Source organism: Mixophyes fleayi, chromosome 1 (assembly GCF_038048845.1).
Source record: "Mixophyes fleayi isolate aMixFle1 chromosome 1, aMixFle1.hap1, whole genome shotgun sequence".
NCBI lineage: Eukaryota > Metazoa > Chordata > Amphibia > Anura > Limnodynastidae > Mixophyes > Mixophyes fleayi.
Genome location: NC_134402.1, coordinates 143,254,418 through 143,277,401, shown reverse-complemented (window position 1 = coordinate 143,277,401; position 22,984 = coordinate 143,254,418). Strand labels below are relative to the sequence as shown.

Genomic DNA, 22,984 nt, shown 5'->3' with positions numbered 1-22,984 from the left:
GCAACACTGACAAGCTCGGAAGTGATACTTTTAAAACAGAACAAAAAACTGATCCCAGTTTATCAGCAGTGAGGGGGGAGGGTCAGGCTGTCCTGTCTGTAAACTAAGGAAGACACAATTTGTGGGGAAAATGGCCTTTTGTACAGAGAGAAAAATGTCACGAGTATGCATACAGATGTAATTGCTGATAGGCAACTAGTTGTACCTCAAACCTAAAAGGGAAGGGTTGCTGAAAGTAGCCCATGAGATACCCTTAGCAGGGCACTTGGGTGTTGCCAAAATTAAAGCTCATTTGGTAAAAAAATTTTACTGGCCTGGCATGCTGACTGACATAGCCAAGTACTGCCGCTCGTGCCATGTGTGCCAGGTCGTTGGGAAGTCTGGTGATGTGGGGTGGGCCCATCTCATTCCCCTGCCCGTCATATCAGAACCCTTTGAATGGGTTGCTGTGGATATTGTGGGTCAACTAGCCATTCCCAGTAGATCAGGGAAAGAGTAGTCTGACTGTACTGGATTTTGCTACTAGGTACCCAGAAGCAGTAGCTCTTTCCTCCATTCGCTCAAAGTAGCGGATGCCCTTAAAACTATTTTCTCCAGGGTGGAGTTCCCAAAAGAAATGTTAACTGATCAAGGTACCCAGTCCGTGTCTAACCTCATGCAGAGTCTTTGTAAAAAGATGCAGGTGAATCATTTAATTACTTCTCTGTATCACATGCAGGCCAATGGGCTGTGCAAATCCCTTAATTTCAACCTGAAAGCTGCGCAGGCGAAACAGAAGCTGTGGTATGAGCGCAATGCAAGAGAACGCATATTTGAGGTGGGGCAAAATGTTCTGGTTCTGATCCCTATGCCGCAGAGAAAATTGCAGGCTGCCATGGGAAGGCCCCTACACCATAGTACAGCACATTAATGATGTTAATTATGTAGTGGAAAAGGATGAGGGCCAAAAGAGGCAGAAGGTATATCACATCAACATGTTCAAAGCTTATCATGACAGGGAAGCTTGTGTATCAGCTGTGTGTAACTTGCCTGAGAGCAATCAGGAGTCTGACCCCTTGGTAGATTTAGCAGCTGCTGCTAAAGAGCCAGGGTCCCTAGCAGACGCCCACTGCAGTGAAGAGCTGTCTGACTCTCAGCTGAAGCAGCTAGCCAACATTCTACGGCCCTATCAGTCTAATTTTACAGGGAGACCTGGAACAACATACTTGGTCACACATCATGTAAACACAGGCAACCAGACCCCATTCAGACTGACAGCATCTTGTATTTCCCTAGAAGTGCTAAAAGCAATGAAAATGGAAATAGACGTGATGTTGCAGCTAGGGGGAATTCAAAAGTCTCACAGTTCTTGGGCTTCCACAGTGGTACTGGTCCCAAAGAAATGTGGGGGCACCCGGTTCTGTGTAGACTATAGGAGCTTGAATGACACCACAGTGTTTGGTGCTTATCCTATGCCTAGAATAGATGAACTATTAGATCAGCTTGCCCAGGCACGCTACATCACTATCATGGATCTCAGTAGGGGGTACTGGCAGATCCCATTGTCACCCGAGGCACGTGAAAGGTCCGCATTTATCACCCCATTTGGGCTGTTTGAGTTTTTGATCATGCCCTTTGGAATGAAAAATGCCCTTGCTTCCTTCCAGCGCCTGGTCAATGACCTGCTAGGGGGCCAGGAGGGACCTGCCTGGATGACACTGCAGTGTTCAGCCAGACCTGGGAGGAGCACCTGATCCATCTGAATAGTGTGTTAGACTGAATTACTGAGGCAGGTCTGACTATCAAGCCAGAGAAATGCCAGTTTGACATGCGTGAAGTGCAGTACTTGGGGCATCGTGTAGGGGGAGTTACCCTCCTCCCACAGACAGGCAAGTTATAGGCTATCACGGCGTGGCTGACCCCTACCACGAAAAAGCAGATCATGTCTTTCTTAGGTGCAGCTGGGTATTAATCAAAAATTCGTGCCCCATTATAGCACCCTAGCCAAACCTCTGACTGACTTAACAAAAATGAAATTACCACAGGTGTTTAATTGGACAGAAGATTGTGAAAATGCATTTACAGCTCTGAAATCTGCTCTGGCCCAGTACCCTGTTCTACAGGCCCCAGATTTCAAATGGAGATTCATAGTACAGACAGACAGACAGACAGACACATCTAACTATGGACTAGGAGCTGTCCTTAGCCAAGTGACAGTGCAGGGGGAGGAGCACTCTATCATTTTCCTTAGTAGAAAACTACTCCCCCGGGAGGTTGTGTATGCCACCATTGAACGAGAGTGCCTAGTCATCATATGGGCACTTCAAAAGCTACAGCCCTACCTGTATAGACGGGACTTCAACATAACCACATACCATTATCCTCTAAGTTGGCTGAATAGAATTTCTGGGGATAATTGAAAGCTGTTAAGATGGAGCTTAATTTTGCAGCAGTATAACTTAACCATTCAGCACCAGAAGAGCGCAGAACAGGGAAATGCAGATGGCCTCTCGCGCCAAGAGGCAGAAGTGGTGAATGGGCAGGAGAAACAATGACAGGTCACAGTTCTCCGTGCCCTAGGTTTGGGGGGGAGGGGGGTGATGATTATGTAGTATATCTAATGACTGATTGTCATACATGAATTCCACATAAAACAACAATGTATATTGTATGTAATCTTGTAATGTAATCTCATTGTGTCCTTTGGTAGATGACATGAGTTTGAACGTATGCAAGAGTCATTAATCTTTTGAAACTAGCCAGGCCTGGGATAGATAAGGGTCTTGGAGGAGTTTGAAGCCCCAAAGTTGTAAACCATCTAGTTTGCCAAGCAGAAAGAGCAAAGGTGGGAAATCAGGTCTTGTGAACATTCCGATCTCGGGACATCCCTAGCTCCCTTCGAAAAACCCTGTGACATTTGGGAGATTAATCTGTCCATTAACAGCTAAACTCCAAAGGTGGGGGGTGAGGGCTATATGGAAAAAGAGTTTCAAATCTTCTGCTTTAGACATCAGATTGTGCATTTTCATGAGGGAGTCTATCAAGACTGAAATGTCCCACTTTCCTCAATTGTGTTCCCTCACACAAGGTTTTAACTAGTAAGTAGCAACTCTAATTTTATTTCCCATTTTATTTTCTGAAACTCATTTGTGTAATATATTGTATGTCTTGCTTTTATTTTTTTTGTAAATAAGCCTTGGAAACATTTTTCAGATTAAATACATTTAATCTAGTGTTTTCTCTGTGATTGTTTGTGAATTTATGAAGCCCACGGAGGCTCATGCTATATGTATATGTGATTTAAGTGTGAAACATTAATAAATAGCTCTGTGAACGTAAGGCACCCATAATAAATTCTTTGTGGTGGCAGAAAAGGTGCATTCATTGCTAAGTGACTAAGGTGACATCAGTCACGGTCAGCTGTTCAAGTCTCTCTCTGCTCTTGGACATTACAAATGTGCCAAATTTCGCTTTCCTGATTAGTGGCGGGAAAATTATCAATCTAAGACTTATCGTTCGCAACTCAAGCTGCGAGTTTCCGGCGGGTTTGAAAAGTGGAGATGTTGCCTATAGCAACCAATCATATTCTAGCTGTCATTTTGTAGAATGTACTAAATAAATAACTAGATTCTGACTGGTTGTTATAGGCAACATCTCCCACTTTCAACCTTGCTGCTTAATACATTTGCCCCTTAAGAGGGGAATACAACAAAGTGAGTAAAATATTCTCAATGGTCTTTATTTTAACCAATTCTAAGCATAATTAATCATGGTTCCATATCATTTAATGCAAAAACAATACAATACATAGGCTATTTCTTTTTCTTTTTTTTGCATTCTCCCTTTGATTCTCGTGTTGTCTCCAATGATTATTGAGGATAGTCGATGTTTTTCTACTAGTTATTTTTTTTTTTCAAATAAAAGTTATAAAAAAATGGATACTACTTAAAAATAGTGCATTCTCTTTGTAGACTTACATTTAATCTTATATATGGATAAATCATGCTTCTTTTTTAACAAATACTACGAGTTGACAAAATTAATTTTAACTATTTTGCTCTGGCTTAAAATATTGCAGACCTGTTTTCTATAACCTATGCACAACATTTGATCAAAGCCATGTTTCATTAGAAGTCTTTACTAGAGTTGCCAACATTTTTCCTACATGCTCATGCATATCAATGTGGCAAATCAGGCATGAAAAATAGCATATTAAAATGTATAGATAAATGGGCACTGACAACCTTTATTTGATTTGACATTGCAGGTGTTCTATGATTTTGTGCACATCCTCAAAATTGATTACATGCCACATTTTTTGTTCAATGGCTTGCTATACTGAAATATAATTAGCAGATATTTGAAGCTGGTAATACAGAGCAGTCTATCTCTGTAATAAGCTTAGTTGAGGATTATAACACATGACTAGGCATCCAGCGCAAAAGACTAATGTATGAAATTGGTCCAAACAGTTAGCAGTGTGCGGAAAAGATAGCCAGGAAAATTCTCAGAGATACTTAAACAACTGACTTATGATAGATATGCCATATTTATACAGGGTCATTTTAAAATTGGTTAAACAGCTACTGATTAAACATTACTCACTCAGTGGTATCCTAGTAATGTTTTAATTACCTAATTTGTATGCAGATTTGAGTTCTTTTATACAGAGCTCTTATAAATCAGACAGTTCAGAATAATAAATAATTACTCCTGCCCAGTGGTTATGACACACACATATAAACAATCACTAGGCGCCTTCTGGTACACTCACTGTGAGGAGCGCTGCTCTACAAGAAGAGGTGGGGGAAGACGCTTATGCTATAAAAAGTGTTTTACTTTATTCTAGGCACAATGTTTCAAATTTCAGAAAACCCCTTACACAGAAAAAAATATATTTAAATACCAAGGATTCTGGATAAAAGGGCACACACAGAAAAGGCTATATTTGCAGTATAAGTGAACACATGACAGATTTCAAATTATGTGCCCTGGCAAAAGTTTTAAAAATTTTGTTCAAATGAGTGAAGCAAAAAGGTTCCAAATACCAAATGAGCAAAAAAAAAAAAAAGCAAACAAAAAACCCTCCCAAATGTCACATTTATTTGTGTATTCTACTTTGACTAACAAAGGGCAGAACTTGCACCTGAAACATATATTCATCAGCCAATAAAGGAGATGATTTAAATTGTACTTTCAGCAGAAAATCTAAACAAATCTGTGAAATGGGATTAACCAAGCGCAGTCTTATTTCTTCTCTGGTATTGTTTAAAAAAATATGTGGTGTCTTGGCAGCTGTCTATTAGGCCTATTTAAGGACTTTTTGGATGCGGCTAACAAGGCAATGCTAGATGTAAGCCCCTATGTCTGGGAGCTGAGGAGGTAAGTGCATATCATTTTAAGTGCAATGAGATACCCCTTGACGCTAGGATGCAGGCTTTAGTGTATTGATGAAAATATGAATACCTCATGTTTTCATTTTACTAGATACACACAGAAATGCAGTATTAAGGACAAGTGCCGACAACAACTGCATTTTTGTTTTAAATCTGTGAAATTATTTTGCTTTCAGACACATAATAGTTTACAGACAAACATATTACTTTAAAAAGCTCTAAACCTTTGCCAGTCCCTATTTGTTGTCTATATTGTTTAGCCAATATTAATTTTTTTGCGAGGGTGTTGTGTGGCAAATCCCACTGCTTAATGAGTCAGAGGCCCTAAACTCTCCTCTTGTGAGAAAACGCAGGGTCCAGCGCATGCGCTGTCCAGTCAAGTTTGGAACTGTGAAACTCAGACTAGAATGGGAAGCTCATAACGGGGCAGGCATGCACATTTAGAACACACAATAAGGATGTAACATAGTAATTTGAATATGTTTATGAAATTGTCATCTGTTCAGATATCTGTTTAATGTATATGTAGGTGGAGGACCAGTCTAAGATAAGCCTCTTATTAAAAAAACAAATACAAAAAAAACACAACAAAACCTCATACGGTTAGACTTTTGAAATTGGCTACAAAAATGTGCTTTGAATTAATCAGCCATTCTTTGCGAAATATACAAAAATGAAAATGTTTTCATTATTCACTCACCAGTGACTGGAGCATCTATGTCCAGTAGGTTTTTCTCCAAGCGAAGAATTGAAGCTCCCTCTGTTATTAGTCGAAGAGCAACACTTTCCTCAAGTCTTCCTTCTTTCATTAAGTGAGCTTTTAAAACGTCAACCCGAGGCTTGCCATCATTGTCAAATACTTCTTTTGCTGTAAGTCTATGATTCGGAGGGAACGGTACAGCTGAAAAGCAAAAAGGAAAAAAAGCTTCTTAATTTACGCAAGGTAAAAATTTGACCTCTACAATATATAAATGTTTATAACAGGTGAAGTGTTTTCCCCATCAAAGTATGCCTGTGTCTGGCAGCCAATTCTGGGCTGCACAAATACACAAGAGGCCGCACTGTGTGGCAAATCAATATTCAGCCTATCAACTGACCAGGGATCAGTGCCATCACAAAACTAGTAGACACAAAGTGAGGCTCATACCTCAGTGACAATATCAGACCCCAGTCAGTTAATGAGCTGGATTCTCCTGAAAATACGCTCAGTTCCGAAAATGGCCACCGCACTTGGTATAGACAAGGGGTACACAGAGAAACCCACCAAAACATTAAACCAATGTGCCATAGTGATGTCAATCGCCCCTAGTGAGCTGGTACATTCATATGAATATTGGTTCGCCTCAAAAAATGACCTTCTAGGGCAAAGGGTACAAATAAATTCTCATATTGCTTGAGATTAATCTTATTCATTCTGTAATGACTTCATTAATCAGTACTCCATACTGAATATGGTTTACTCTAGAATATTTTTCCCTAGAGAACGTTACCATATTCCCAAAAAATGCCATTTTTTTCTGGGGAGGGGCAGTCTGTTTCACATCATCAATAATGGTTGGTTCCAATAAAATGTCACTACATGCAAAATATATTCTTAGTTGAATTTGTTGAAGCGGACACTTTGGCATGAAATACATATTTCTACTGCAAGTCAATGTATGTGATGTGTCAATTGCTACACTGTAGGTATAGTCGTGTTGCCTTGACCCAACTTTTTCTATTGTGAGAAATATGCAGCATCTTGAAATTGCAATCACAATGGAATATTCCCAATACTTTTCCACTATAGCTAGTTCAGCAAATACATTTCTGCATTCCTATCGCCATGTATGCCTACAGATAATCTGAAGATTGTAGCACAGGCTTTGTAAAGAAAGACTGCACACATTAAAGGCCACTATAAATGCTCAAACTGTATTCGTTAAATCACACAAAAATATTTGAATAGAGCAGTTGAATGATTAAGATATTATGGGACAAAAAAAAAAAAAAAAAACACATAACCCTCTTAGCTAAACTGTAATTGGTTAGGATAATTAACACCATGCACATGGAACACCTCCATATACACACAAATCAATAACCTATATCTTAAGTTATTATTCTACACCTTATTTAAAGCCTCAAACTACTCAATCTTCTTTAAACAAAACCTACATTATAGAGAGCACCTCGTCCCCCCAAACTCTGTTCTATAGCACTGTTTATAGTTATAGACTGCTTAGAGCAGTGGGCAACATAATATTTTAGCAGCCTCACATATGGCTCTTAATCCTGCAACATGGCCACACATTACTTTAGTGACTATGGTACCAGCATGAAGTGCTCACATAAAAGTAGGATAACCTATGGTTGGATAGTTAATACGGCAAGAGGACATCACCATCCAAGCATGGACTAACCTGCCCCACAGGCAGTAAATGCACTCTAATACTCTTCTTATACATTCTGATGACAAAGTGGGAGCAAACAGGGGAGTTTACCTTAGACTCAAGAAGCATGTAACCCCTGTGAGGGCTGCCCAGTGCACACCAGTGGTTTTGGGTAAATAAGTATGTTAATAAAAAAATAAATATATATATATATATATATATATATATATATATATATATATATATATATATATATATATATATATATATATATATATATATATATATATCTATATCAACAATCAATAGTCTGTAGTACTAGAGCCATTGCTGAATTGTAGTTGTTGCTCAGCAAAATCCTCCTGGGGGTATATTTACTAAACTGCAGGTTTGAAAAAGTGGAGATGTTACCTATAGCAACCAATCAGATTCTAGCTATTGTTTTGTACAATGTACTAAATAACTAGAATCTGGTCACTATGGGCAACATCTCCATTTTTTTTAAACCCGCAGTTTAGTAAATCTAGCTCCTAGAGTCAAGAGATGGCTAAACATCATGGCAAATTAAGTACAGCAACAGATGTATGATCTACCCAGTTAAATCATTTTAAGCTCTATAAAATCATTTCAATTATTAAAAACCCTAACAAAAAGTATTTGAGTGTATTCTCTTGGATGTATTCCCTTGCAGTAAGCTTCCACATTTCATGAACAGAAAAGAACAATAATCTTGGAAGCTGTAGAGAAGTCAGGATGCATCGCAGTCCAGTTCAACAAGCTAATCCTCCTAAATCTCACTTCAAATGCCTGCCTGCGCACTACTGAGATGTATTTGTTGATGTCATATCAACATAAAACCTGAGCTTAAAAATGACCTTAGCTTTAATTGGACTGTCAAAGATCATGTCACCTTTAATTAGTAATTTCTCTAATCTGATGTCCTCCAAGAGGTAGGAGAACAGTAGTGAATATCTAATTAGTCGGAGATTTATTTATCCAACAAATTATATTCACCATAATCTGTTTATCCACATGGCAAGAAAACCCCAAAGTACACATACTATCTGGAAAAAATGAAAATAAAATGAACGCACACTTTGGTGCTTCATATGTCTTGCCAAGAACAATATTGTCAATATATCTTTATCTTGAATATTTGGCAACTAGTTCACAGAAAGGAGATTTTCTAAAACATTGTTTATCTGGGTGAAACTAGGTTAGGTCAAACTTAACGTCCACAGAAAGTAATGGAAGCAAAGCAATTGTACGCATGTTCTCACAGAATGTGAAACATTTTTTTTTCTCTCTATCTGGCAACAAATAGACCTGTCTAGTAAAAAAAAGTTTATAGAAAAAAAAAACTTGAAAACCACATGTATAGAATAATCACTAAGAGATGACCAGAATAAAGCATGTCAGACCAACCCAATACTAACAGGAAAGCTGTATGAAGGAAAATAGAAGTCCAAGGATTCTTGCAATTAATTGTATTTTTGTAAACACAACACAATGTTTTTAATCCTGTACCTTATGAGGCCAATTCATTTAAGTGTTTTGATCAGTCCAAGCGAAAGAAAAGCTGAAAGATAATTCAGTAATATTTTGATCTTTAAAATGAATTACTTATTTTATAAGGCAATATATCATTTAATAATTGATTAATGTCCAATACCAATATAGCAAGTAAAGTCACCATCTAATAATGCCCCGATGATTGCTCCATCTACAAGGGCTTTGAGGGTTAGAGGCACGTAAGCAATTTTCATCAGTAAACGACTCTGTGGCCTTATATTGCTACTGCTCCTGTGTGGGATCAGGAGTTGGAATGATGATGTTCATACACCTTTTTATGCAAATGATTTCCAATTAACCCTAAAAGATACACATGCTACCCTCTATACCTAAAAGATTATGGAAATTGTGTATTCTGAAATTCTCGTGTTGTAACAGATGCACCTCACTGGACTGCATATAGTTAGGCTTACGTAACCGCACAAAAACTAATATATTTAGTAGTTTAATACAGTAACTAATACAGTACATTCTCTGACTTACTGGCGAAGCGCAGACCACTTCATTGTGTAAAAATAAAAGTTTTTATTTTAAGTCACACTCTGAACTGTATGTGCCTACTGAGCATTTCCTGGGCAAGAAATTCCAGCTTTAAATATAGTTTCAGATGTAGTCTATTTTGACTAAGGAAGCATGGTAAATTGGAAAATGAGGCAACAAAGGGAAAAAATAGCCCTGGCACATTACCAACTCTTACAAGTTCCAATACACTTAGTACTACAGTAAAACAGATTTCCAGGCTCCTCAAGAATTTTTTTAACAGACAGTTTTTTTTTCCTTTCTTACCACGGTCAGTTATTTTTGACCACTTTTTGAGTAAGATTATTTAATGCAAGTAGTTTAATATACTTTTCCTTGAAACAGCACTCTCAAAGTATGAATGTCTTAGAACTTTGATTTTAAACACCTGAATCAGCATAAATCACCGGCGTTGAAAATGCTTGCTGAAAACATAGATTAAACCATGTACTGATGTTATCCTTGCTTTAAAGGAGCATTAGAAGTGCATTCACTAATGTGTCGCAAAGATTATCTACAGCATAGTGAACTTGCTAGTGTCAAAAGTATCTCTATATGAAAAGGTTTGTTAGGAGCCTCACATCAGTACTCTAATCCTGCTCCCTGCACTACCAAAATCTTAGGAGAGAAATGGAGGCAATCAAAGCAACAAACTGACACTGGCCCTTTCACGTGCGGTCCTGCCGTGACATAATCACACAAGTGAACAGGTCACCGTTTCCCATACGATCAACAGCACACTGCTGTCCTGCTGCTGTGAACTTTCAGCTGATCGAATTAGCTACAGGTTGTTCTATCCCCACCCAATTTCAGAGGCTCATGTAGAACAGCAACCAACATCCTATGTGAAGGTAAACACTAGGAGACACTGTAAATCTCCCTCAGGCACCCTGCAGTATTCAATAACAAAACACTACAGTATAAAGAAGGCAAAGTCAGCACTTAAACATATAGGGCCTGAGTCATTAAGGAAAGTAAGGCAAGAAAAAGTAGTAAATGTTCTCTGGGACAAACCATGTTACAATGGAAGGGGTGCAAATTAATTTATTATTTTGCACATAAGATAAATACTGGCTGTTTTTTCATCTAGCACACAAATACTTGATAGCTTTATTTTTACACTGAAAATTAAAGTTGAACTAGGATATGCCCTACTCCAACTATAAATATGTGCATACATTTTAAATTTACCTCCCCCTCCAATGCAACATGGTTTTGCCCAGATTCAAAGTTACTCCTTTTTTATGCTTTGCTCTTCTTAATGACTCAGGCCCATAGTGTTGTGGAAGCACAAAATATTTATTGTTTCTGTGGTGAGCAAATAGGATATCACTGATTTATACTCAATACGTACAAATGAAAAGGGTCATTTCAAAAGACTCTGCACCCTTTAATGGCTTCATACTATGATACCAACAGTCCTCACAGACCCAAATTCAATAGCAGAGTACAGGGCAAGAAGCAATATTTAGAAGTGCCAAATGCATTCTGTTCAAAACCTAGTGAACAAATGTGTCTATTCATGGCATAAATCCTTTCACCTTTAATCTAACCATTAAAATCGTGAAATGGAGGCAACATTTACTGTGTGTTGGATTGGAGCATGGAAAGCCCATCAGGAAGTCTAGCAAGTAGGACATCAAGCAAACATATTTTATACACAATAGCAGACAAAGTGAGAGTTTGGGATTCAGTTCGTGATTATCAGATAAGATAAAGTACTGAATCTCATGTTTTTCCAGTGTCAGACATGTCAAAGAACTGTCCAGTAGATACCCTGGTAACCTCAATAGCCAAATCTGAGTCTCACAAATAACAATAATAAAAAAAAAACAAAAAAAAAAAAAACAAAGAAAAAAGGAAAATTTACCTCATTACAACCAATTTAATTCTGTATTTTTTTCTAGTACAGGCTAGAAAATGAAAGCAAACTTATTATTTGTACAGCACCACCATATTCATTTTATGCAGCAATTTCCAGATAATATTGAGTCATTCACAGCAGCCCATGCACCACTGAAGCTTACAGTCTAAATTACCCAACACACAAAACACAAGGCTCCATTTTGTTATAAGCCAATTAGCTTATCAGTATGTTTTTGGACTACAGACAAACAGAAGCTCTTGGAGGAAATCCAAGTAAACAAAGGGAGAACATACAAATTCCAGACAGACAATGCCCTGGTCAGAATCAAGCACATGACATTGGCGCTGTAAGGCCTGCCCCTTAACCCAAGAGCAACTTGACTACACACACAGGTGGGCAAAGTGGATGAGATCTGATTCCATATTGTGCTCTAGCCAACCAGCCAGCTCACGTCCTGACCAAGTGTGTGTGATTAAAAGATGATTGTACACAAAGACCAACAGCCGGAATCTGACCAAGGTTTGTAACTTTATTCTCAAGCAACATGGCAGTTGCCCTATAATACTGTATGTGTAATACCCCATTCATACTGCACCAAAAACCCGGGTTTTTGCAGAGGCACGCTGAAAAACCCGGGTCTTGGTGCAGTATGAATAGTCCAACCACAAAATCCCGGGTTTTTGCGAGGGGTAATTCCCGGGTTGGACCCCGCTCGCCTGCAGTATGAATGGTGCAACCCGTGTAATTCCCGGGTCTCACCATTCATACTGTAAAAAAATAAATAAATGGGGAAGTAAAAAAAAAAAAAAGATTTTAATTAATAAAAAATACATAACAAATGTTTACTTAACTTATTTTCAGCCAGCGGTGTTGCCGGCTGTCAGGGGGACCTCTAGGTACTAAAATGACGTCATTTCTAATGGACTAGAAATGACGTCATTTTAGTACCCAGAGGTCCCCCTGACAGCCGGCAACGCACCGGAGACACCGCTGGCTGAAAATAAGTTAAGTAAACATTTGTATTGTATTTTTTTTTTAAAAAAACCCGGGTCGGGCAGGTGCAGTATGAAGCCGCCCGACCCGGGAATCTTTTTATCTATACTGCCCTGTGCCCCGGCAATATCCCGGGTTAACAACCCGGGATATTGCCGGGGCGGCAGTATGGAAGTGGTATAAGCCACCTTTCGCTATGCTGTACTCATAGTATGCAAGTGGAATGTGAGCATCAGTGACTGAGACCTTCTTGTGTATTGTCTCTTCTCTGCTTAAGGCCTCACAGCACAACACTGCTGCATTCCTCATTTAGATGCTCTACGTTGATGGCTGCTTGAATCCCATGTTTTACCAGCATGAATCATCCATTATTCATCACACGTGCTGTGGGTTGTTCTGAGGAATCCTCTGTCAGCATTTGCAGAACAATTAAAAGGTTGCAGCTCAGGCATATCTCCTAACCACAGTGACTAGTGCATTGATTCACACTCTTTAGAAGATATAACATAAAGGATGCTATTAAAACAACAGCATTGAAAAAATGTTTTGCTTTCAGTTTCAAATGAGAGTAAAATGTGTTCAGTCATTACTTTTTAAAAAAAAAAAGAAAAGTATAAAGCAATATTAATGCATTTCAAAAGCAGAAATTGTGTCTTTCACTAAATATCTCTATATTAAACCACTGAGTGGTTTCTGTGACAGTTTCTAAAACAGCAGCGGGTCTATTTATTAATATACTGCAGTGTCAATCATAGCGATGCATGATGAAACAATACTGTAATTTACCATGCCCCAGTGAAGTCCCTCCCTCCTCCACAAATTCTTTTTACTATTTACTGGTAGCCTAATGCTGCTGGTGAATGGAGGAAGTCCTATGTGCATAGAATGATTCTTGTGAGCGATCCAGAAAAGCCGGAGAGGCTTCAGCTGGATCCCATTGAAAATGACAGGTAACACCATCCTGTGAATGTTTCAGCTTAATAAAATGGAGAACTTTGCAGTCTCCATATTGATATGAGGTCTGCGTTAAGAAAAGTTAAAGGTTATACTAGGAGAAATCTATGATCTCTCCTGCGTTGAACCCTTCATAAATGATGCAATGACCTGTTTTCTCTGTTTTTATGGCTGATCGCAGCTTAATAAGTAGAACCCCAAGTATTCGTACCCAGCATGTAAGAGTCACTGGTTTTCTTACAGCACCACATCTCCCCTGCACGTAACCACTCCCAGCATTCTATACTAACCCAGAGCGCCAAAAGTGTCAATGTGCAGGAGGTGGAGCTGTAAGAGCAGAGTATGGCCCAGTTTTGCAATCATTGTACCAGGAGAGCTTATAGAGCCTCCCCTGGGAGAAGAGTGTGGATGTGAGAGTTACTGTTTTACTTTAAGTTGACAAAACAATCCCTTTTCATCTTGAAAGAAAATATGCAGATCACTATCTAGCATTTCTTAATCAATATCTTTAGCTTGACCACATTCCATAATATTCACTTTTTGACCGTTATCTTGGAATGCATGTCAAAGTTGGCGGCACTACCAATTGACTTTTCTTTCTATTTTATTTTCAAAAGTCTATAGTTATAATATTATCCTGCATTAAAGGAGAACTCATTGTAAAATGAATTATATGGCAAATATGTGCGTGATACTGACTTCCACCAATACTGTGCCATAGACAGCTTCTCCAAGCCAGTTTTAATGTAAATGGTCTGCATTTAAATGCTGTCAGTGGAGCGGAATGGCCTCCCTGGTTTATCTAGTTGGTTCTAAGGGGTAGAAGGCACTGTCAAAGTAAAAAGGGAGTACTTTACTTTCCCATAATCTCAAATGCAACTTTCAGAGGATTTCAATCTTTATATTACTGCCAATGATAATTTCCTTTACTGGTCCACATTGTTAGGCATGTCTGTTCATATCTACTTCCCAATGTCACACAATAAAAGAAAAGTGATATCTACTTCATGCTGTGCTTATTATCAGTGTGGGTATCAGCCTGTGCCATGTGTGACTGGCACCACACAATCATTTTGGCAAAGTTACAGTACAGAGTGTGGTTATAAAGCAGAAATACAGAAAGGTATTGTTCTAAAAATCATTCAAAAGAATATACAAATGATAAACAGTTTTTAGAACTAATTATGCATCCACAATTATGTAAAATCAGTCAGTAATCTATATAGCATAAAAATATATTATGCACTTTAATATTTAAACATAGAATTTGACGGCAGAAAAGAACCGCTTGGCCCATCTAGTCTTCCCATTGTTTTATTAACCTATGGTACCTTAAACCATATTTGATCCCTTATTCTTCATAAGGATATTCTTATGTCTATCCCAAACTGCTCTACTGTATTAGTCTCTACCACATCTGATGGGAGGCTATTCCACTAACCCACTACCCTTTATGTGAAGTAGTTTTTCCTCAGATTTCCTCTGAACCTACTTCCCTCCAATTTCAGTGCATGTCCTCATGTTCTAGTACTTCTCTTGTAAGGTTTCCCTCAAGTACCTTGCACAAACTCTTGATATATTTGAAACTTTCTATCATGTCCCCCCTCCCTTTCCCTTCTCTGCTCCAAACTAAGTTTTGTGCTGTAGGCCATGCACCATTTTAGTTGCCCTTCTTTGTACAGTTTCTAATGTATTTATATCTTTCTGGAGATAATGGCCTCCAGAATTGAAAACCGTATTCTAGATGAGGCCGTACCAATGACCTTTTCAACTACATGCAATGAAAAATACAAATTTGTTATATTGTAATAAAGTCAATCAGTTTATTAAATTATTGCTCTTCAAACAATGTTTTGTTTCTAGTTCATCGTCTGCAAATTGCAGTTATTATTCAGTAGGCACCTCTAATGAAATCTACTGCATTATTGTCTGTGAGACTGAAAAATAGGGTATGGCAATACATGAGAAACAAACAGCACAAAAGGCGTTTATTTATCGCTTATTACACAGATATACAGAACTATTACCTGCACACAAAGTTGTTGCAAAATTGTAAAATGTTATGTCTGTCACCACAACATAAAAGTAGCGAACACAAACTGCATAATGTTATGGTAGACTCACATAATAGATGTCAAATAATAATTCCTTCTCACTGAAGTCTCCAGTATTTTATAATTATCATTTTGCATATAAATTATTATAGAAACCATGAAATAAAAAAGATTGAAAGTACACCAACAGGGTTGCCATTTCACAATCTAAGAAAAAAAAAACTGAGGCTTATGCTGGGTACACACTACAGGTTTTTTGTCCAATAATCGCCTCAACCAGCCGACATACGACAACTCGTTTGAAAGTTGGGTTAGTGTGTGTAGTGACACGATGGTGGAAAGTCTTCCCAAATGGTTGATTGTCGCCGCACTAGTGCTTTGTGCCAGAACCGTTCCAAACAGCATACACATTTCAGCAAAACTCTTCAAGCTTTTTAATTTTTTTCCTTGACGTCACTTATAAATCGCTGTTATTTCTTTAAAATAATTGTTGAGCTTTACAAGATCAATTCTATTCTTTCTCCTTCTGTCCCTTCGGTTCTGTACCTGCAGTCTTCTTGCCACAGCAAGAAGGAAAAGTGCAGTTGCTTGTTCTTCTACTGTATCCATTGTAAGGAAAAAAGTATGAATGAATGAAGAGACAGTGTTGTCTTCTCTTTTTATGCGTTTTTGGGTGAACTATAGTGAAAGCTCTGCCCCTTTATGCTAAAGTATATCGTTACATGACCCGCAAATGTCGCTCCAGTGTGTACGAAATTAAAATCATTGTTCACAACAACATTGCTGTAAAAGTCACTACTGGGACAGTCGCTCTTCTCTTAATCATCTAAAACGAGGCTAGTGTGTAAGCAGTCCATGCACCGAGCGATCGAACCATCTATCGGATGTTAAATCGATCGGCATAAAAGGTTGATGGAAAATTAAATAACAGTGCACTTTGCACAAATATTCTGTAACAGCACCCAGATGATCGTTTTCATTTTATAAATTATATTAGAAAATTAGAGCTATAATCTGATTGGTTAAGGATATAGCACATGTGTGCACTTTGCATGTCATAAAATAATCATTTAGACCAATGATGGGCAACTTCAAGAGATGCATGTGTGGCCCACCAACCTCTAAAAGGGTTGCACATCATCCTTAATTTCAAAAATTAAAAAACAGCCTCAGAATATTGGCACCTCCGGATCATTCAGCCCAAAATATACCCATATGCCCTTCACTTGTTCTAAAATTCCACCACATGCCATTCTGACCTGCCACTTGCTCATAAATAGCAAGACATGCCCTCAGACCCCCCACTTGCCAGAAAATGCCACTACATACCCTTAGATCTCCCACATGCCACCCATGCCATTTACACCTCCCCAAATGCCTCTCACATCCTATCCAACATCAATCCTGCTAACTAGTAGATGAGGTCAGAGCATAAGCTCTCTGTGTGACTAAAGTATTTGGTGTCTTAACAAAAGAAAAATATGCTTTGTCTCTTTACATAATAGTTCATATGGTCACACTACTAAGTTAAACCGTAGTAACAGCGTTGTTGCGGGCAGCACGGTGGCTTAGTGGTTAGCACTTCTGCCTCTCAACATTGGGGTCATGAGTTCGATTCCCGACCATGGCCTTATCTGTGTAGAGTTTATATATTTTCCCTGTGTTTGTGTGGGTTTCCTCGGGGTACTCCAGTTTCCTCTCACACTCCAAAAACATACTTATTAATTGGCTGCTATCAAATTGACCCTAGTCTCCTTCTGTGTGTGTGTGTGTGTGTGTGTGTGTGTGTGTGTGTGTGTTAGGGAATTTAGTCAGTAAACTCCAATAGGGCAGGGACTGATGTGAGTGAGATCTCTGAACAGTGCTGTGGAATTATAAATAAATGATGATGATTGTTACCATCATCAGATGCAAATATTTACTAAAAAATAAATAAATATAAAATCCATATTTACTATTACTTCAGTGAATAAAAAAAACAAAAAACCTTAACGTTACATGAATGAAACAAACACAAATCTAAATGTACATACATCTCAGCACATACGCAGTTTAATTAAGGAAAGTAATAATTCAACCATGCCTCTGCCAAATGTATGCAGACAGGACATAAAAAACCCACATGCCAGGTGGTGTTCTGGTAGAATGTAGATCTAAAAACTGATCAAACAAAACAAACAAACATTTTTCTTTCAAGCAAAAAAAAATATAGCAGACCTGCCAAGATCATAAATTACCACTATGTGATAATAATCTGCTCTTGTTTTTGCCCCGATTTTTTTTTTCAATCATAAAGACCTGTGCGGATGATCACAGTTCTTATGAATTTCTTCAGGGTCAATTTACATTTGACTGGGGTCTGACCACCCTTTTGTATTCAACTTCCATCTACTGCACATCCATCCACACCCATCCAAAACAATGTCAATAATAATACAATCACAACAGATGATTATATGGTCAAGCTTGTAAACCTGGTAGATTCTATCAGCCTATGGGTGTGGTCATATTCCCACCATAGTAACCAGCCCGTGTGTTTCTTCAAGAGCTTTACGGCCTGCTCGTCTACAGTTTAGCCACTGATGTACATGGTCTTTTTGGACAATGATAATGATGACCTGGATATCATCAGTTTATTTCAGCCCTAGCTGTTACAATTGTATAATAAGTGGACAATAATAAAATGAAACTTACTCTTCTGAGGAGATGGATTATATTGGCCGATCTGTTGTAATGATAGTAGTATTAGGTTGGTAAGGATTATAGTAATATTAGGCTTGCTGTATCCCAGGGGAGATTTTCAGTGTGGCTCACACAGGTTTGGGATAGTTATTTTCGGTGTGATTTCAGCACTCCATCACGGCTGTATGTCAATAGGGTGATAGAAGTCTAGTGGAAGTAGGGGGAATCAGGAAAAGGCATTTTTTTCTGGTTATTCTGCTGACTCTTTTAATGAGGGGGTGAAACCTGTATAAATGGACCCTCCTTTTGGCACCTAACTTGGCTACACATCCAGTTTGTATTTTGATGACAGAGATACATCACTTGATCATAATAAGAATACAATTTAAACCAACTCATAATTTAGATGTAACAATCATTTTAAATACGATGTACAGAATACTTGTGATGCAGCAGGGATTGTTGTCACATATTGACGTGAAATAGATGTCAGATAAAGTATTTATACCTGTGACCAAAATAGAGTGTTTTGTGTGTTGCTTTGGTCTCTGGTCCGGATATTTAAAAAATAAAATGCGTTATCACTTTGAAACAGAAGATGTTTGCTCAGTACTCGACAATAGCAAGACATTTGATCTCTAACAATACCCATTGTGCTCAATAAAGACATTTAACCATTAGTTGGGCAAATAGTTTTCTTCTGTTTATGACAAGAGTCAACATTTACTAATATTAGTTTTAGTCAAAACCACAGGCCATAATGAATTAAACATATTTATGAAAGGATAATGCAAACATATATTCTATAACAAAACAAATTTCACTTTATTTGTAGTACTATAGCTTTCACAAATGTAAACTGCCATACTTTAAAGATCAACTTATCTGTAGAGATACTAGCCTTTACTGCAACATTCATTCCACTTTCCCCACCAATATGATAGATTGTCATCACAATTTTTCCATTAGAGTAAACTGGGATTAGCAGTGACATTAACCACAATAGTTTACCTCCTCCTGTGGTGTTTATCAGTACACCTCTTTCTCGCTAGCTCTAATAAGTCATTTTGGTACATATTAGGGGGCAGTTTCAATTGTAAAAAAAATCTGCATGAGGTGCCTCCGGAACAGCCTTGAGTCGCATAGAATATATATATTTAAAAAAATAAAGTAATCCAACCCATTTTTGCTTGTTAATAGAGGTGCGAGCAAAAATGAGCGCTCATTTTTACCGTAGTAATGGTAAAATATGCGCGGTTGTGATGTTCTAAGGAACATCACGGCCAATTGAATCTGCCCCTAAGAGTTTTACTTTCTTACTTACATTGTGCCCATATCTGTTGTCAAAAAAATTATTGCGCAACAGAAACCATTTAGTGAAAAAGAAATCAAGTTTATGCTGCTTGTGCTGCCAACTGAAATAGGAAAAGAGCTGGCAGTGAGGGGCAAAACTAAACGTTTATAAGATGCCATCTACACAAGCACATACATACATATATATGCATATATACATACACACATAGAATATACAACATGTATACATACATATAACAAAGGAAAGTTTTTTTATGTTTCTGTACTCATTTTATATTTAAACATACAGAAAATGTTAACCTGTTATTTTGAAATAAAAAATATTGTTTAAAAAAGAAAAAAAAAAGAAGAATTTTAAGTGAACTATCCACTCTCTGATTAGAAGCATCTAATAGTTCTTAGTTAGATAGTCAGGGGAGGGCTGGCAAATTTCAGCCTAGGAGGCAAGACTCGACTCAGCAGCCGATTTTAATGGAAAAAAATGCAGGTGGCCCAGTGACCCAGCCCAAGGTAGCCCACTATGGGACCGGCCCCCCTGCCACCCAGCCCAGACTGCCCCTGCAGATAGCAATATCATTTTTCAAAGTCTTAGTTTTCGATATGGTGACAATTTTAATACTTACAAGAAAATGAAAGACTCGATTTATTTTTCCAGTTGTTACTAAACTTGTGAAGATATTAGAATCATGGAACATGACAAACAGAAAAGGGATTAGATGTAGCAGAGAGCACAGTTTAGACTCTCGCACACTCAGACTGAACAGATCCGGACACGGGACTCCTTGATTCACAGACTTTCAAACCTGCTGAGACCCCAGACCAGGCCTTATTTTGCTGCATCTATGATCTGTTATTCAAATGAGCAATGATCTCATTCAAATCTGGTAATAGTACCAGCAAATAACTAGGGTACATTGTATGTACACATGTATGTCTAGATATCTGTATTTTGTATGGATTTTTAAAACCAGTGATTGGTTAACATCTATAGATAAATTCATTACACATACACATTTGTTAAGGTGTCAGAAATATCTGTAGTTTATGAAATAACTAACATGTAATTTCTTAATGATGAATCAGAGAATCCTGGGTTTCTGAATATCAGGGCATCATTTTCCGCTTAAGGTAAGATTTCCAGTTTGGATTTTACATGGTACAAATGAGCATGGTACATCAGGGGGGTACGGGGAGTACAGCTATAAGGGGCCCGACAGATTAAGGGGGACCCATATAGACCTCTCCGTCTGTTCAGACCCTTGGACTTTCGGGGGCGCACGTGGCGCGATGACAGAGAGGGGGCGCACGTGGCACGATGACAGAGAGGGGGCGCACGTGGCGCGATGACAGAGCGGGGGAACACGTGGCACGATGACAGAGAGGGGGCGCACGTGCGCGATGACAGAGAAGGGGGCGCCTTGACAGATTAATTAGTACTGGGCCCCATAGTTTCTGATTGCAGCCCTGCACATGAGTTACTCTTCGTGGTGGTGGCGGTGGGAGAGACTATAAGGGCATACAAGATATGTACTGTACAGAAAAATAAGCAGTGATCATGTTTTACAGCCCACTGACAAGTATATATTCCTTTCAAAGCATATGTGGCTTGTTATAGCAAGGGAGAGGGTTCTCCTCTGTCTGGTTTCACAGCTCAGCCACACATTGTATATCATGTGTGGTCCCCTCTGCTCTGGTGAATTTCTTACAGAAGACATAAGGAGTCTGAATGGAGAAGTATGCTGCAAGTACATGGATCATTAACCAGGAATACACAGCTTGCAGCAAATTCCTGTGTCCAGGGGCTGTGTACATTCTGTGAGGAAATCATCTGTGGTCAGTGATTCACATGAACTAGACCCAAATGCAAGTAATTTTATATAAAAGGGGGTTAACATGTATGATACATGGATCACAAGAAAAAACAAAGATCCATACACTGTGCTAACAGAGTAAAAATGCTTTTTTTGTCCTCCTTACATTATTTAATTTTAGTGAGAAGTGTCATTTTTTGTACTGTTCATCTCATGTCCTCATTGGTCTTTTGTACTCTTACTGATAAGGGAACAGTTTGGAAAAAAACGTAAAGGTTGTGAGCATGGTCCTCTTACCACTTTGTTAATACCCAGTTACTATGTTTGCGTTATAGAAATAAATCTTAACAAACAGCAAGAACATTTGGGTGAGAACTGGTGATTTCTCATTTCTGAACAAAATATTTAGCTAAATGAATCTTTAATAGTTAATTAGTCTTTTTATAGACTTAACTTTAATAAAGCTTCACCAGCCCTATGAATAGTTGTCTCTATGGGCCACTGGCTTAGACCCCCCTACCCTACTTTTATGCAATCATTTTTATTTATTTATGTATTTATAACTTATAAGGCAGGAGATTTCAGTGCACACTTCTCAGCTACATGCTGCAAACCAGCACGGAAACAATGTGATGAGTTTGCATGCTTGTGTTTCTATTACACGGTTTGTATGTTAAATAGCACATTACAGTTAGCGAGCGAGGAAGTGCAGGTCAAAAACTTTCCATTGGAGCAAGTAGCTGAGCTGTGTGTAGTGCTTGTAAACTGTGCTGGAATTGCTGGGGGGGAGAATATGATTAATAAACTTGGGAAAACTTTTCTAAAGATTCTTAAACCTTAGCTTGCAAAAATGAACTTACAATATGCTAAATCACATGTAGCCTATAGACCAGGGGTATGCAACCTGCGGCTCTCCAGGTGCTTGTGAAACTACAAATCCCAGCATGCCTTGCCACCTATCTGCTGGTTATCTACTGGCAAAGCATGCTGGGACTTGTAGTTTCACAACACCTGGAGAGCCGCAGGTTGCCTACCCCTGCTATAGACCATACTTGCCAACTCTCCCGGAATGTCTGGGAGACTCCCGAAATTCGGGTCGGTCTCCAGGACGAGCAGGCAATTCTCTCGATTCCCAGCCGGCTCTGCAAAATCAACTGAGTGGGCGGGGCTTAGTGGCGCAGAGTTTGCGTCATTGTGGCCCCACCCCCTATTTTTATTGGCTAAAGTGATGACGGCTTTGGGGGTGGGGCTAATGACGCAATTCTTCGAGCCCCACACACCCGCCTGCCTCCCGGGACACAATTTGCCAATGTTGGCAACTATGCTATACACTGTGTTTGTTGATTCTCTTCTCCTTGCAGATAGTAAATTCTTATGTGCAGGTTTCTTTTTAGTTCTAGATTATGCCTATAATTTCTGGCCTATAATGTCCCGTAATTTAATGCACAACCCTGCATAAGATGTCAGCGCT

General features: G+C 38.6%; 1 protein-coding gene across 4 annotated transcripts in view; it reads right to left on the bottom strand.

Annotated features, from left to right (window-relative positions):
• The window catches only part of PPP3CA (protein phosphatase 3 catalytic subunit alpha), a 185,133-nt gene that overhangs the window by 83,236 nt on the left and 78,913 nt on the right, over positions 1-22,984 (bottom strand). For all 4 annotated transcript variants that reach the window (XM_075201144.1, XM_075201162.1, XM_075201152.1 and 1 more), the window contains exon 2: positions 6,076-6,276. In XM_075201144.1, coding sequence (XP_075057245.1) covers positions 6,076-6,276 — 201 coding nt within the window. The remainder of the gene's footprint in view (positions 1-6,075; positions 6,277-22,984) is intronic.